This window comes from Staurois parvus, unplaced genomic scaffold, assembly GCF_062004578.1.
Source record: "Staurois parvus isolate SC_StPar_1 unplaced genomic scaffold, SC_StPar_1.0 ptg000444l, whole genome shotgun sequence".
NCBI classification, from domain to species: Eukaryota; Metazoa; Chordata; class Amphibia; order Anura; family Ranidae; genus Staurois; species Staurois parvus.
In genome coordinates this window covers 2,043,996-2,062,210 of record NW_028318240.1, presented here as the reverse complement: position 1 = coordinate 2,062,210, position 18,215 = coordinate 2,043,996, and the positions used below count along the sequence as shown (strand labels likewise).

The following is an 18,215-nucleotide window of genomic DNA, read 5'->3' as shown; positions in this document are numbered from 1 at the left end:
AGAGGGGGGGATAGAGAGGGGGGGGGAGATAGAGAGGGAGGGGAGAGGGGGGGAGAGAGCGGGGGGGGGGGAAGAGAGCGGGGGGGGGAGAGAGCGGGGGGGGGGGGGAGAGAGAGCGAGCGGGGGGGAGAGAGAGCGAGCGGGGGGGAGAGAGAGCGAGCGGGGGAGGGGAGAGCGAGCGGGGGAGGGGAGCGAGCGGGGGAGGGGAGAGAGCGGGGGAGGGGAGAGAGCGGGGGAGGGGAGAGAGCGGGGGAGGGGAGAGAGCGGGGGAGGGGAGAGAGCGGGGGGGGAGAGAGCGGGGGGGGAGAGAGCGGGGGGGGGGAGAGAGAGCGGGGGGGGGAGAGAGAGCGGGGGGGAGAGAGAGCGGGGGGGGGGAGAGAGCGGGGGGGAGAGAGAGCGGGGGGGAGAGAGCGGGGGGAGAGAGCGGGGGGAGAGAGCGGGGGGGGGGGAGAGCGGGGGGGGGGAGAGCGGGGGGGGGGGGGAGAGCGGGGGGGGAGAGCGGGGGAGAAAGAGTGCGGGGGAGAGAGAGCGGGGGGGCAGAGAGCGGGAGACTGACTAGTGGCTAACAGCCTCCTGGCTCCACTGCATCTATGTTTGCTTAGATTCATCAATCGCCCATATCTGTCGATGTATTGATCCATACACAGCCCCAGAAACTGTGTAGCAGCATATCATCTGCAATGGCTTGTGGTCATTGGTCAGTACAGTCATGTGACTAAGCTGGTCATTGAGGGTCTTTTCTTTTGTCCCGGAAGTAAAGACTTTCATTGGTCAGTGCTGACACACGACCACGCTGACCAATGACGAGCCATGACACACATTACGCTTCTGGTGTATGACGTTAACAAGTATACAGGTCGGTAAAATGGCAGATACGGCAGTGGATGATTTTAAGCACATGCAGACAAGTGCAGTGGGAACAGGAGGAGCAGGGAGGCTTTTAAGATGTAATCAAAATTTTTTAAAAAGTATAAAATGGAGATACCCTTTAAGCATGTATACATTTTTATACAAGCCAAGCTGCATGCTTCCCATTGCATTACCTGGCGTCTCAGGCCCAGCAGCGACGTAAGCAATCCTGGAACGTGATTGGTGGAGATTTCCCGTGATAATTCTGGCAGTGCAGAGGAATGTGTGAGAAGAGAGCGTAGCACGAAAACCGCCAAACTGATTACCCTGGGAGGATCCTGGGACTGTGGACAACACAGGAAAATAGGCACACATTAATACAAAACCAACTATGTTTCTACTAGAGCACGGAGTACTGCATGCGCAGGAGTAATGCAGACCATAGTCCTGGGTTAATGCTCCTTCAGTACAGCGTTAGGAACTTCAGACAGATCTTAGAAGACTAAATCCCAACACGGGTGCAGCTCCATCAAATAGTTTGTGGTCCAGCCTGCACCCATCCACCTAAGATGTTCTGGATACAGTTCTTGGCCCACATGAAGGACACTATATGCACGGAGATCTGTAGCTGTAACTTTCACTAGCAGAATAGCTACACAAAAATAGTTTGTAAACAAGCGTGGATGTCCTCGGGGTTTATTCCTCACGTCCCATGTACCGCAGGCTACTCCATTCATGGATATTATTACAAGTACAAAGAAGCGATAACACGATTTATCTATGGAACATTTTACACTGTTATGTCAAGTAATTCAAAAGGGAAAGTTGAGCCTAGAGGATCAGCCAGTATATTACCTAAAGCTGACCTGCCGGCTCCTCTCCTGGGCTGAAATGACTTCCTCTGATTTCACTGCATACTGAGCTTCTCACAATGGGCATTAGAGTTTTCAGCAAGTCAGGTAGAGCTCACCTGATATCCTGGATGGAGGACATCCAGCATTATCTAGAGCAGTGATGGCGAACCTTTTATAGACCGAGAGCCCACACTGCAACCCAAAACCCATTTATCACAAAGTGCCAACACTGCAATTAAACCTGAATACCGAGGTTTTAGTTTAGAAAAAACAACCCATACATTAACATTGTTTGTCTTAAAAGAAAAACACAATAACAGAGCTGGCAAAGTTCCGCCGGCACAGCGGGGCAAAGTTCCGCCGGCACAGCGGGGCAAAGTTCCGCCGGCACAGCGGGGCAAAGTTCCGCCGGCACAGCGGGGCAAAGTTCCGCCGGCACAGCGGGGCAAAGTTCCGCCGGCACAACGGGGCAAAGTTCCGCCGGCACAACGGGGCAAAGTTCCGCCGGCACAACGGGGCAAAGTTCCGCCGGCACAACGGGGCAAAGTTCCGCCGGCACAACGGGGCAAAGTTCCGCCGGCACAACGGGGCAAAGTTCCACCGGCCGCCGGCACAACGGGGCAAAGTTCCACCGGCCGCCGGCACAACGGGGCAAAGTTCCACCGGCCGCCGGCACAACGGGGCAAAGTTCCACCGGCCGCCGGCACAACGGGGCAAAGTTCCACCGGCCGCCGGCACAACGGGGCAAAGTTCCACCGGCCGCCGGCACAACGGGGCAAAGTTCCACCGGCCGCCGGCACAACGGGGCAAAGTTCCACCGGCCGCCGGCACAACGGGGCAAAGTTCCACCGGCCGCCGGCACAACGGGGCAAAGTTCCACCGGCCGCCGGCACAACGGGGAAAAGTTCCACCGGCCGCCGGCACAACGGGGAAAAGTTCCACTGGCCGCCGGCACAAGGGGCAAAGTTCCACTGGCCGCCGGCACAAGGGGCAAAGTTCCACTGGCCGCCGGCACAAGGGGCAAAGTTCCACTGGCCGCCGGCACAAGGGGCAAAGTTCCACTGGCCGCCGGCACAAGGGGCAAAGTTCCACTGGCCGCCGGCACAAGGGGCAAAGTTCCACTGGCCGCTGGCACAAGGGGGCAAAGTTCCACTGACCACCAGCACAAGGGGCAAAGTTCCACGGGCCGCCGGCACAAGCTAAAATCTTGTGCTACTAAAAACAAATGAATTAAAACTCACAGCCAGTGACCGGCCATGCGAAAGCTCAGACGAGTCGCAGTTAATGAGCCGTGGCTTGTGATGTCATCGCCTGGTGCAGCTACTCCTTTCCGAGCATGAGCAGTGGCCCCTATGTGCGCCGTTATCTGATGTTCAGCTGCTGGAGCGACTTGGCTCACGTGCCGACAGAGAGGGCTCTGCGTGCCCGCTGCGGTACGCGTGCCATAGGTTCGCCACCACTGATCTAGCACTTTCCTCCCCAGCCTAACTGTCCCACCTGTTTCATTCAGTGGATTTCAGTGCTTTCAATCATGGAGGCTCAGGAACACATACGGCCATTACCTATGGCAGTCTGCATGCAAATACAGTCTTTCCTAGGAACACCCACTTCTCCAGACTGACATCCACATACCAAGATATTCTCATATATTTGCAAAACCAAGAGGCCGCCCATTAATTGCATCGGGACTGAGGGCTCTTGAAAGAAGTACATAGGTAGGATCTTGTGATGTTTTACAGAAACCGTGCACAGTAACCTGCTGGCTGCCATAAACTGTCTGCACTGCATAGAGAAGCACCGAGACCCAGTGAAGAGTTCAAATTGATTTCTCAACAAAATAAAACATGAAGACATGGCTGGATGGATGGGGGAGTTTGTTGGAATATTACCAATGAATTAATTAGCACGGTGCTCAGATACAGTTAGTGAACATGTGATCTAGCAACAAAGGGCAGAACAACAGGTTTGTTTTAATGCTATCCTCTGCAGCATATACTGTACACTATTTGGCCTAACGTTTGTGGACACCATGGGCATCAATATGGAATCTCACCTGTATGACCTGCAAGACGCTGCGAATCCAGGAGATACAATGCTGCTGAAATACATCTGTAGGAGATTCCTCAACAACCAAGGACAAGAGAGATAAACCTTCGATCCTGGAAAACAATGACAACTTTAAAAAAATAATAATAATAAATGCCACAGCAGACAAGTCATCTTACATTTACCATCCCTCAGTTTAGGAATACCACCCCTCACTCTAGGTATTGGGATGGTCCTTTATGTGAGCGGACATTTACACCACGGGTTTTCTGTAGGTGTTATGTTTGATTATGGGTGACTGTGTCTTAAGTTGAATCATAAAAGTAAATTCATTCTTACCACCAAATCAATGTATTGTAATAAATCTGAAATGGTCACTTAACTAAAATCCATATTTTTTTTTTTTTTTTAACATTTAGCCTCCTTTAGGATTTTTTTTTTTTTTAAAGCTCCCTAAATTCATATCTTAAAGGCTAAGTTCATCTTTTGAAAAAAAAATTAAAAATAAATAAATGCATAATTTTTTGGCAGGTAAAAAATGTGCACTGTCGCTGTATTATTTTTTTTTTTAATCACTATTGTTATTACAGGGGATTTTACACTATATATCCCCTGTGATAACAATAGGTACTGACAGATACTCTTTATGGAGAGATGTGGGGTTTCCTCTGCTGTTAAAAGCATCTGATTACACCCAGATTGGTGTGGTCAGATACTTTCCCATGTTAAAAATTGTGCTGTATACATCCGGGGAAAACCAAAAGTGATGAATGCTCATCGTTTATGGTATCCTATATCATAGATGCGATCAAAGCCAATCCGGCCTCTGATTGCCTCTATGATCAGCTGGTGGAAGAGCTGGCTGATCGCTCGGGTCTCCCGGTGGGACAGAATGCCCAAGAGAGTTGTGGAAGGCAGCAGGAGAAGACATCCCCTCTGGCTGCTTGTAAAAGCAATCGAGTGTTTAATTAGCTTCTTTGAATTGCTTTTATAAGAAACACCGTCTGCTCTAACAAACAATACCCCGGCATGATTCCGGAAGCTCCAGGCATCATCCCAGTAGAACCACTTGAAAACCAACAATGAACAGGTACGTCGCTGGTCTGCAAATGTTTAATAGAAATTTGAAAAACAAAAAACAAAAACTGCAGTGTGTTTGAAGCCTAAAAGAAGAGAACATACAACTAGATCTATAACATGCTTCATTGTGGGGGAAAGAAAGGAAGCTGGACTCTACCTGGTAGCAGCAGACACCAACCGAGAGTTACAGCTAGCCAGGAGGCTTTGAAATGAACTCGAGGAACCCTAAAATGAGAAACACAAGAAGTAACACATTAGTTCAGCAATGGTTGATCAAATGCAACCAACCTGTATCCAAAAGCGTTCATTTAGATTAATATTTGCAGCACCATATAGGTGACATTAAGATGAATACCTAACATTTGGGTTGCTATGAGTAGGCACTTTCCTTTTTCTTTTTTTTAATTTCTTAAAGCGGAGTTCCAGTAGAAAAAAAAAAGTCAGCAGCTACAGAAACTGTAGCTGCTGACTTTTAAAATACAGACACTTACCTATCCCTCGGTCCAGCCGTGTCCTCGCCATGGGTGGCTCCACTGGCCATCTTCTCTCTCCGGCGCTGGCATCTTCAGTGTGGGCACCCGGCTGTGACAGCTTACGGCTTCACAGTCGGGTGCCCACTGTGAATGCGCGGGAATCGCTGCGCTTTGTGATTGGCCCCGTAGTCTTCTGGGACCTGTCACGCGTCCCAGAAGACTACGGGGAGGGAAGACAACTTCCGATCTCCTCAGGTGATCGCAGCGAAAGTGGGAGCGGGTACCTGTCAAATTCGGGTATCGGCTCCCCCTTTCCCCCAAAAGGTGCCACATGGCAGTGGAGAGGGGGGGGGGGGAGGCAAATAAGCGGAACTTGCACTTTTGAGCGGAACTCTGCTTTAACCTTTCATGATTATGCTTCATTATATAAGAAATACAACAATCGTTTTTAGATGAGGGGCACTCAGCTGGGGGGTCTGAACATGGCGCCACCAGGGAGCACGGAATAGGAGCTCTGGACGCATGCCCATGCCGTATGGGGGAGACCCTGACGTAACGCAGCTATTCCACCCCAGCCTACCCCATGCTTGCGGACATCCTGATATCTCGATATCGGTGCAAGTGGCTTTCTCTGGTTTGGATAGAAAAACTTGTATAGTTATCCTTCAGCAGTCGTAAAGATTAATGGCTCATTGTCACCAGCGATTAAAATATATAAATGGAACTAGGCAGGGATGTTCACTTTCGCCCCTGCTATTTGTATTATCTTTAGAGCCGTTACTAGCTACGGTTCAAAAAAGTATAGATATTAAAGGAATTTGGATAAAAGATATGGAACATAAAGTTGCAACGTACGCAGACAATATGTTATTCTACATGGTAAATCCTAGGTTAACATTAACAAATTTAATGAGAATATTAAAATACTACGGAGACCTATCAAATTTAAAAGTGAACCTTTCAAAGTCGGAGATATTAAATATTAAGTGTCCCAAAGATAGAGAAAATGGCTTTACAAAATGTGTTTCCTTTCACAAGGAGGGAAAAAGAACTAAAATATTTGGAAATAAAGTTACCTTCGTCCTTTAAGAACATACATCAGGTAAATTACATCCCATAAATAAGCGAGATAAAGAATGAGTTGAGGGAAAGCTCAAGTGTTTCATTCTCCTGGGTAGGAAGAATAAACTTGGTGAAAATGGTGATACCAAAAATTCTGTATAAATTTAATATGCTCTCGATCTATATACCAATGACATACTTTGGGATCTTAAAAAAAAAAGAAAATAATATTAAAAAGGTATATATGGGCAAATAAAAAACAGAGCAAAATATGAAGTCCTGTGTAAGGATAAATTAGACGGGGGCTTAAATGTTGTGGATATTAACCTCCCTAGCGGTATTCCCGAGTGTAGATCAGGGTAGAGTTTCAGTACCAAAAGCGGTAACCCCGAGCTACACTCGGGCTTACCATGCAGCATTGCATAGGGAGTCCCTGCAGAGCTTACCTTGTCCTTCGCTCCCGCGATGCATCCCCTGCAGTGTACCCGGCCATCTCCTCCGGCCGATGTCAGCATCCGGCTTCCGTGTTCCGGTCCCTGTGACGTCGGGACGTACGGGTGCCGGAACCGGCGGCAAATTTGAAATTTTTTAAAAATGATTACATAGTAAAACATTGCTGTTTCAAAACATTTCACATACATTTTGTCCCGAGTGCTTTGTCCTGTCCCCTGCCTGCATTTTGACTGTTCTTTCTGCCTGGAAACTTAGAAACGTCCATGGCATCCAAAGAGCGTCTCTTTATGACAAAAGCGGTTTTAGACCGGCTAGAGAACAGCGATAGTAAATCAGAACCACTTGCAGAATTGAGTGATAATGATTCGTGGGGGAAATTCGTCAGACACTGAAAACGATTCTGCGACTTTGCTCAGTGATGTGCGAACTTGGCGCTCTATTTCACATTTCAGTGTTTTTGGTTCGATTATATTATTTAATTAAATGTATATTATTTTTTATGATTATTTATTAAATTATAATTTATGATTTTGTGTTTCAAGTTTTATCATACCCAGGATGTTTACTAGACTCTTGTTCAGACAGATTTCAGTGAGTTATTCCTAAAAATTACAGGCCTACAATAAAAAACTACATATTTCCATGCAAAATAATGGTAGCGCTTTCAGCACCAAAAAATCTGAAATAATCAGACCGCCAGGGAGGTTAAGAGACATTACTATTTGGCAGTATTATCACGGGTAGCTGAGTGGGTATATAATACACGAGGGAAAAGCTGGGTAAAAATGGAAGGTACACTAGGCGAGACACAGATAAAATTACTTGGATTCCACAACAGTTTCGGATGTTTTCTGAAAGCACAAGCACTCTAACACAGAATGTATTTAGAATATGGGACGCATAAACAAGTTGGATAGTATAATTCACCTTTAATACCACTTGTGGGAACAAATGTTTCCGACCAGGCAAAGAGGATATATCAGGAAAATGGATAAAAGATAGGAATGTACAGTTAAAGGATATTATGAAGAAGGGAAAAATATGTTCTTTTGAAGAATTGAAACATAAAAAGGAATTATTTTATGTATTAGATGAGTGGTGATATCAATTAAGACACTCTGTGGTGGAACTTCCACAACCAGTAAGAGCAGTAAAAGATCTGTATCCACTTGAACAGATGTTGAATTTGGGTGTTATACGGAACCATGGTATTTCTTGTATATATAAGATACTTATTACAATATTTGGACCTCTCTCTCCACCGTTTTTTGGATAAATGGGAAAAAGAATTTGGAATTCGATTACAGGTGGGGGGGGTTGTGGGGGTGGTAATTGTCCTGCGTGAGTGCATTTTCTGCTGCAGTGCAAAACAGCAGTTGAACACAGCCCCCTGATCATGTCCTATCTGCTTTTTCACAGGAAAATGCTGTTATGTGATCTCCACCTTAAACTGTCTCTGTGCTATGCACTGACTTTCTGCAAAACTCAGGATAATTAGTCCTATATCTTTTTGTCTGTTTGTGGTGATTCTCACTTCCTGCCTTTCTGTGATCAGAGACTCAATCATCTTTTATAACTTTGGCCTGTCTGTAGCTAATCTGGTTTTGACCAACCTCCCCCCAAATTCATGTGATCCTTATCAGTTCCTAATTAGGGCAGAGAAGAGTTGCTCTTTTGATCATCTCCCTATAAATTTAGATCAGCTTATGGGGGATGTCACAGAACGGGGGAGGGGGGGTACCCAGAGAAAACCCACGCAGGCACATGAAGAACATGCAAACTCCAGGCAGATGGTATCGAGGTTGGGATTTGAACAAACCACCAGAGTACTGCCAGGCTAACCATTTAGCCACTGTGCTGTCCATATGGAGTTTTATCATATAGCATCTATATGTACTAGGAGTCTTCATTGGTTTTATCATAGCCATTCAAAAAAGTGGGTATCTATTAACCTCCCTAGCGGTCTGATTATGTCCATATTTCTGTGCTCAAAGCGGTACATTTTTTTGCATGGAAATATGTATTTTTTTTATTGTAGGCTGTAATATTTAGGAATAACTCACTGAAATCTGTCTGAACAAGAGTCTAGTAAACATCCCGGGTATGATAAAACTTGAAACACGAAATCATAAATTATAATTTAATAAATAATCATAAAAAATAATAAAATTTAATTCAATAATCAAACCAAAAACACTGGAATTTGAAATAGAGCACCAAGTTCGCACATCGCTGAGCAAAGTGGCAAAATCGGTTTCAGTGTCTGATGAGGAATTTCCCCCACAAATCATTATCACTCAATTCTGCAAGTGGTTCTGATTTACTATCGCTGTTCTCTAGCTGATCTAAAACCGCTTTTGACCTAAAGGGACGCTTTTTGGACGCCATGGACGTTTCTCAGTTTCCAGGCAGAAAGAACAGTAAAAATGCAGGCAGGGCGCCGGACAAAGCACTCGGGACAAAATGTATGTGAAATGGTTTGATACAGGAATGTTATACTATGTGATTTTAGTGTATTTAGTGAATCACTTTTTGTCATTTTCAAATTTCCCGCCAGTTCTGTCCCCCGTACGTGCCGACGTCGCAGGGGACGGAACCCAGAAGACGGATGCCGGCATCCGCCGGATTACATTGCCGGGGACACTGCAGGAGGGACATCGCGGGAGCGCAGGACAAGGTAAGCGATCGAGGGATCGCGGAGCAACGCTGCAGAGTATTCCCGAGTGTAGCTCGGGGTTACTGCTTGTGGTACTGAAACTTTACCCCGAGCTACACTCGGGAATACCTCCAGGGAGGCTAAACAATTAATGTCCTCAATTGATTTGACCTCCCTACCATGGATTGTGCCTACTTTGCACCCTCCTAGACAAACAATGCCATTCCTGACACAATCTGTGCTGAGAACCTGGGATTGGACCATTCAAAAATTGGGTATTTTTGCAATACTGGGCCCTCTTAACCCGATTATGGGGAATCCAGAATTTGCTCCAGGGTTAATGTCCGCTAGATTTTTATGTTCGACATCTGTGGCTCCATCTCCAATTAAACAGGCTCTTGCTGCTAAGGGACTTCCACCACTAAACAAGTTATATCCTGTAGACAACTCATATACAGGCCGTTGGTTCCATTGTTTCCAGCTTCAACGTTTTTATAAATATTTATCTAAAATAGGCTCATTACATAGAGATCTAACCCTTTGTGAATCACTCTGTATGAGGAGTTCGATGTGTTCACATGCTATTTCAATATATGACATACTATCTCATGCATACCCAACACTGACCTTATTATACCAGAGACTGGGAGAGAGAATTGGGCCAAATGTTAACTGAGAGGGAGTGGAAAAGATACCTCAGGTTAATGTTTAAATCTGGTATCTCAACTTACATTCAAGATAAAAATTATAAAATACTTTCAAGGTGGTATAAGTGTCCAGTGGGAATACATATAATAATTTCGACCTACCCTGAAAAGTGTTGGTGCTGTGGGGAGGATGAAGGTACAATGACTCATGTATGGTCCTCCTGTTCTAGGACTAAACCATTTTGGGAATTAGTATTTTGGATTTGCTTACATATTAGCCTCCCTGGTGGTATTCCCGAGTGTAGCTCGGGGTAAAGTTTCAGCACCACAAGCGGTAACCCCGAGCTACACTCAGGAATACTCTGCAGCATCGCTCCGGGATCTCTTCTGCACTTACCTTGTCCTGCGCTCCCACGATGTCCAATCTGCAGCGTCCCCGGCCATCTCCTCTGGCCGATGCCAGCATCCATCTTCTGGGTTCCGTCCCCTGCGACGATGGGACGTACAGGGGATGAAACCGGCGGGAAATTTAAAAATGTCATTCACTAAAATCACATAGTATAACATTCCTGTATCAAACCATTTCACATACATTTTGTCCCGAGTGCTTTGTCCTGCGCCCTGCCTGCATTTTTACTGTTCTTTCTGCCTGGAAACTGAGAAATGTCCATGGTGTCCAAAAAGCGTCCCTTTAGGTCAAAAGCGGTTTTAGACCGGCTAGAGAACAGCGATAGTAAATCAGAACCACTTGCAGAATTGAGTGATAATGATTCGTGGGGGAAATTCATCATCAGACACTGAAAACGATTCTGCGACTGAGCTCAGCGATGTGCGAACTTGGCGCTATATTTCACATTTCAGTGTTTTTGGTTTGATTATATTATTGAATTAAATGTATTATTATTATTATATTATTATGTTTTATGATTATTTATTAAATTATAATTTATGAAATTACAGGCCTACAATAAAAAAATGACATATTTCCATGCAAAAAAATGTACCGCTTTGAGCACAGAAATACTGACATAATCAGACCGCTAGGGAGGTTACTGACACATCTTATCAAATGTCTCCAGAAATAGTATTATTGTCTATTTTTCCAGTATCTGGAAGAGCTTCAAAAAGAAGATTGTCCTGTTATTCTCCGCAGCATGTACAGTCATACCAAGATAATGGAAAACTCAGGTGGTCCCCTCCATTAACCACTTGCTATCCAGAGGATTTATTCCCCTTCCTGACCAGGCAATTTTTTTTGATACAGCCCTGCTTTTCTTTGACAATTACGCGGTCATGCAAAGGTGCACCCAAATGAAATTTATGCACTTTTTCCCCCACAAATCGAGCTTTCTTTCTGTGGTATTTGATCACCTGTGCGGCTTTTTATTTTTTTGCGCTATAAACAATAAAGTGACAAATTTCGAAAAAAACCCAAACAATATTTTTGACTTTTTGCTATAAAACATATCCGGTAATTTTTTTTTTAAATCAAATTTGTCATAAATTTAGGCCAAAATGTATTGTGCTACATGTATTTTCTAACACAAAAATCCCAATACGTGTAAATTAATTGGTTTCTGTGAAAGTTATAGCGTCTACAAATAGCAGTATTATATATTTATTTATTTCAGGTACTTATATATCGCTGTCAATTTACACAGCACTTTACATATATATTGTACATTCACATCAGTCCCTAACCCTCAAGGGGTGTGCAATCTAAGGTCCCTAACCCTCAAGGGGTGTACAATCTAAGGTCCCTAACTCACATTCATACATACACATACTAGGGACAATTTAGACAGGAGCCAATTAACCTACCAGCATGTCTTTGGAGTGTGGGAGGAAACCAGAGTACCCAGAGGAAACCCACACAGGCACAGGGAGAACATGCAAACTCCAGGCAGGTGGAGCCGTGGCTGGGATTTAAACCAGCGACTCGAGTACTGCCAGGCGGAAGTGCTAAACATTTAGCCACTGTGAGATATATATAGATAGATAGATATATATATGTATATAGAGAGAGAGAGATATATAGAGATATATACTGGAGTTTCTTATTTATACTAGTAATGGTGGCGATCAGCGACTTATAGGGGGACTGCGGCAGGCATTCTGACATGGGGTGAACTAACTGCCACTGACACTACAGTGATCAGTGCTAATAAAAACCTCTGACACTGTACTAATGACACTGGGCAGGAAGGGGTTTACATCTGGGTGATCAAAAGGTTAACTGTGTGCTGTTTTACTGTATGGGTTTTTCTAGGGAGACATGCTGCTTTGTATTTCTATGCTGTACAGAGTAGCACTTCCTGAAGACGCCGCCAGGTGAAGCTTGATCCCGTCACTTCTGGGTCCTACATGACGTCACGTCCAGCTCGCTAACATAAGGCTTGGAACGCACGGCGGCTAAATATAGAGAGATGTTGTCCCCACATTGGCTGTACAGACTGGTGCCGAAGATACAGGCACCATACAACACGAGTGCATTTTTAACCTAATTTATGAACCATGGTTCCCAATAAACACTAAATTTAGAGCACATTTTATGGATTTTTTTTCTATTTTGAGCTTCTTCGACAGCTACTACTACTACTACTACTACAAGGGAGCCTTGAGACCCACCATATGAGAGCCTACAGTTGGGAATCTATATGCCATTTGATTATCCTAGTGAGTGGGGGTCACCACCTTCCGGGGAGTGGGGAATTCATTCACTATTCACAAGTGGTGGAGAAGAACCTATTGGATCAATGTGACACCCTCCTATGGGACTCTCATTCATTTACATTCTCTGGACTTCACCATACCCTGTATTAGATTCACTATTATATGTGGTGTTGAGAGAGCACTTTATACATGTTACATGACACATATGTATGTGTTGTAATTGTATTGAGCAAATGCCTGCCTAGTCCTGCTTTTGGTATTTAGAGTGTATTCACTTAATAGGGGCAGCTACCACAACTGCTTTATTGTCCGAACTTATAGCTTCATTTTAGTACATTAACCCTTACAAGGTCACACAGGCGCCACAATGTTGTTCTTTTTGATTTATGCACTTTGTGAATGGGCTGCAGAAGTGGGAGAGGGTACCTGTCAAAACCAGGTACCCCCCCCCCACCTTCCCCACACAGGTGCCAAATGTGGAACTCCACTTTAAGTAGTTTTTTGCAGTCTTCTTGAGTATCGTGACACCACGGGGTTTATTTACTAAAGCTGGAGAGTCCAAAATCAGACTCCCTTCTGCATAGAAACCAATCAACTTCTAACCTCAGCTTGTTCAATGAAGCTTTGGCAATGAAACCTGGAAGCTGATTGGTTTCTATGCAGAAGGGAGTCTGATTTTGGACTCTCCAGCTTTAGTAAATAAACCCCCGCACATCTATTATGTCTGCTCACTGAGTCACTGGCTCAGTCCAGTATCAGCAGGGGGAATATTTTCCTAGATACACAATACACTTCCTGACACCGTACATCCATTAGGTCAGTCTGGTACTGATGGGGGAATATTTTCCTACACATGACACTTCCTGACACCGTATATCCATTAGGTCAGTCTGGTACTGATGGGGGAAGGTTTCCCTGGATACACATTACACTTCCTGACACCGTACATCCATTAGGTCAGTCTGGTACCGATGGGGGGGAAGGTTTCCCTGGATACACATTACACTTCCTGACACCGTACATCCATTAGGTCAGTCTGGTACTGATGAAGGAAGGTTTCCCTGGATACACATTACACTTCCTGACACCGTACATCCGTTAGGTCAGTCTGGTACTGATGGGGGAATATTTTCCTACACATGACACTTCCTGACACCGTACATCCGTTAGGTCAGTCTGGTACTGATGGGGGAATATTTTCCTACACATGACACTTCCTGACACCGTACATCCATTAGGTCAGTCTGGTACTGATGAAGGAAGGTTTCCCTGGATACACATTACACTTCCTGACACCGTACATCCATTAGGTCAGTCTGGTACTGATGGGGGAAGGTTTCCCTGGATACACATTACACTTCCTGATACATCCATGATGTTATTGGGTCCCCCTAGTACTGGGATGGAAGAAGGTTTTCTTGGACTCCCAAGATCTTTCCTCACTCCCATTAGGTTAAGTCCCCCTGGTACTGGCGGGGAAGGTTTCCCTGGATACACACTACAATTCCTGATACCACACAATGTCAGGTCAGTGTGGTACAGGTAGGGGAAGGTTTTCCTGGACACACACTACAATTCCTAATACCACATCTATTAAGTCATTGGGTCCCCCTGGTAGTGGGGTTGAGGAAGGTTTTTTATTATTCGGACTCTCATGATTATTCCTCACTCCCATTAGGTCAGGTCATTAGGTCCCCCTGGTACTGGTGGGGGAAGGTTTTCCTAGATACACACTACAATTCCTAATCCCGCATCCATTAGGTCATTGGATCCCACTGGTATAGGGGGGAGGGGGGGGGGGTATCCCTGGACACACATTACACTTCCTGATACCACATCCAATATGTCATTGGGTCCCCCTGGTACTGGGGTGGAGAAAGGTTTCCCTGGACTCCCATGATCTTTCCTCACTCCCATTAGGTTAGGTCATTGGGTCCCCCTGGTACTGATGCGGGAAGGTTTCCTTGGATACACACTACAATTCCTGATGCCACATCCATCAGGTCATTGGGTCCCCCTGGTACTGATGGGGGAAGGTTCTCCTGGACACACACTACAACTCCTGATACCACATCCATCAGGTCATTGGGTCCCCCTGGTACTGATGCGGGAAGGTTTCCCCTGGACACACACTACAATTCCTGATACTGCATCCAGCAGGTCATTGGGTCCCCCTGGTACTGGTGGGGGAAGGTTTCCCTGGATACACACTACAACTCCTGATACCGCATCCATCAGGTCATTGGGTCCCCCTGGTACTGGTGGGGGAAGGTTTCCCTGGACACACACTACAACTCCTGATACCGCATCCATCAGGTCATTGGGTCCCCCTGGTACTGGTGGGGGAAGATTTCCCCTGGACACACACTACAATTCCTGATACCGCATCCATTGGGTCCCCCTGGTACTGATGGGGGAAGGTTTCCCCTGGACACACACTACAACTCCTGATACCGCATCCATCAGGTCATTGGGTCCCCCTGGTACTGGTGAGGGAAGGTTTCCCCTGGACACACACTACAATTCCTGATACCGCATCCATTGGGTCCCCCTGGTACTGATGGGGGAAGGTTTCCCCTAGACACACACTACAACTCCTGATACCGCATCCATCAGGTCATTGGGTCCCCCTGGTACTGATAAGGGAAGGTTTCCCTGGACACACTACAACTCCTGATACCACATCCAGCAGGTCATTTGGTCCCCCTGGTACTGGTGGGGGAAGGTTTCCCCTGGACACACACTACAACTCCTGATATGGCATCCATCAGGTCATTGGGTCCCCCTGGTACTGGTGGGGGAAGGTTTCCCCTGGACACACACTACAACTCCTGATACCGCATCCATCAGGTCATTGGGTCCCCCTGGTACTGGTGGGGGAAGGTTTCCCCTGGACACGCACTACAATTCCTGATACCGCATCCATTGGGTCCCCCTGGTACTGATGGGGGAAGGTTTCCCCTGGACACACACTACAACTCCTGATACTGCATCCATCAGGTCATTGGGTCCCCCTGGTACTGATAAGGGAAGGTTTCCCCTGGACACACACTACAACTCCTGATACTGCATCCATCAGGTCATTGGGTCCCCCTGGTACTGATAAGGGAAGGTTTCCCCTGGACACACACTACAACTCCTGATACCACATCCAGCAGGTCATTTGGTCCCCCTGGTACTGGTGGGGGAAGGTTTCCTTGGATACACACTACAACTCCTGATACCGCATCCATTGGGTCCCCCTGGTACTGATGGGGGAAGGTTTCCCCTGGACACACACTACAATTCCTGATACCGCATCCATTGGGTCCCCCTGGTACTGATGGGGGAAGGTTTCCCTGGATACACACTACAATTCCTGACACCACACAAGGTCAGGTCAGTGTAGTACAGGTGGGGGAAGGTTTTCCAGGCACACATTGGACTTCCTCCCTGTGAAATGTGGGGGTGTAGTAAGTACGAGGTGGTTGTACACAGGCAGAGGTCCCCCCAACCCCATGTGCCGACCTCACACACAGCCGATCCGGTCACACAGAGCCCGGCTCACCTCCCCCCGCAGCGCTCCATGCTCCCGCAGGCCCCGGATGGTCTCGGCCAGCTCTCCCTCGCTCAGCTCCCTCTCCAGCAACCCGCTCACGACTGCCTCCATCATCCGAACCCCCACACACACCGCCGCCATCTTCCCGCCACCGCCGCCACTAATCCGCGTCATCATCCCGCGCGGCTCAGCCGTGACGTCACTCAGCTGCGGCCGCAGCCATTTCCACTCTGAGATGAGGAAAGTGTGGTAACTGGAGGTCATCCTGGCTGACGGCGGAAGATGATACTGAGCCGAGATACTAGACTTCCATTAGATACAGCTACTTACTACAGCTAGCATAGCAACAGGGGCGGACTGTGACAATTCACGGGGCCCCTGTGTCCTTACACTCAAATCACACCCAAAAAAGCCTATGAAAGGTACTAGGGGTATCTCATTGGGCCCCCTACTGACCCTCCGACAGGGTCCGAATGGTCAGTCCACCCCTGCATAGCAACCGGCATTCTTCCTACAGCCAGTGTTCATGACAACCGGCATTCTTCCTACAGCCAGTGTTCATGACAACCGGCATTCTTCCTACAGCCAGTGTTCATGACAACCGGCATTCTTCCTACAGCCAGTGTTCATGACAACCAGTGTTCATGACAACCAGCATTCTTCCTACAACCAGTGTTCCTGACTACCAGTGTTCATGACTACCAGCATTCTTCCTACAACCAGTGTTCATGACAACCAGTGTTCATGACAACTGGCATTCTTCCTACAATAAGTGTTCATGACAACCGGCATTCTTCCTACAACCAGTGTTCATGACAACTGGCATTCTTCCTACAACCAGTGTTCATGACTACCAGTGTTCATGACAACCAGCATTCTTCCTACAACCAGTGTTCATGACTACCAGCATTCTTCCTACAACCAGTGTTCATGACAACCGGCATTCTTCCTACAACCAGTGTTCATGACAACCGGCATTCTTCCTACAACCAGTGTTCATGACAACCGGCATTCTTCCTACAGCCAGTGTTCTTGACAGCCAGTGTTCATGACTACCAGTGTTCATGACAACCAGCATTCTTCCTACAACCAGTGTTCATGACTACCAGCATTCTTCCTACAACCAGTGTTCATGACAACCAGTGTTCATGACAACTGGCATTCTTCCTACAATAAGTGTTCATGACAACCGGCATTCTTCCTACAGCCAGTGTTCATGACAACCAGAATTCTTCCTACAACCAGTGTTCATGACTACCAGTGTTCATGACAACCAGCATTCTTCCTACAACCAGTGTTCATGACTACCAGTGTTCATGACTACCAGCATTCTTCCTACAACCAGTGTTCATGACAACCAGTGTTCATGACAACTGGCATTCTTCCTACAATAAGTGTTCATGACAACCGGCATTCTTCCTACAGCCAGTGTTCATGACAACCAGAATTCTTCGTACAACCAGTGTTCATGATGGTTAGCTAGATCCTTTCAATGACAACCAGCATTCTGTCTACAACCAGTGTTCATGACAACCAGCATTCTGTCTACAAGCAGTGTTCATGACAACCAGCATTCTTCCTACAACCAGTGTTCATGACAACTGGTGTTCATGACAACCAGCATTCTTCCTACAATCGGTGTTCATGACAACCAGCATTCTTTCTACAACCAGTGTTCATGACAACCTGCATCCTTCCTACAACCAGTGTCCATGACAACCAGAATTCTTCCTACAACCAGTGTTCATGACAACCAGCATTCTTCCTACAACCAGTGTTCATGACAACCAGCATTCTTCCTACAACCAGTGTTCATGACAACCAGCATTCTTCCTATAACCAGTGTTCATGACAACCAGCACAGTATTGTTACACCTATAGAGT

General features: G+C 46.4%; 1 protein-coding gene across 1 annotated transcript in view; it reads right to left on the bottom strand.

Moving 5' to 3' along the window:
- PELP1 (proline, glutamate and leucine rich protein 1) overlaps positions 1 to 16,520 on the bottom strand; it is a 60,722-nt gene extending 44,202 nt beyond the window's left edge. Inside the window, exons 1-4 of the mRNA XM_089688014.1 lie at positions 16,341 to 16,520; positions 4,987 to 5,054; positions 3,757 to 3,862; positions 1,044 to 1,193 (exon numbers count right to left, since the gene is read on the bottom strand). Coding sequence (XP_089544140.1) covers positions 1,044 to 1,193; positions 3,757 to 3,862; positions 4,987 to 5,054; positions 16,341 to 16,508 — 492 coding nt within the window. The 5' untranslated portion in view covers positions 16,509 to 16,520. The remainder of the gene's footprint in view (positions 1 to 1,043; positions 1,194 to 3,756; positions 3,863 to 4,986; positions 5,055 to 16,340) is intronic.
- Positions 16,521 to 18,215: the final 1,695 nt, after the last annotated feature.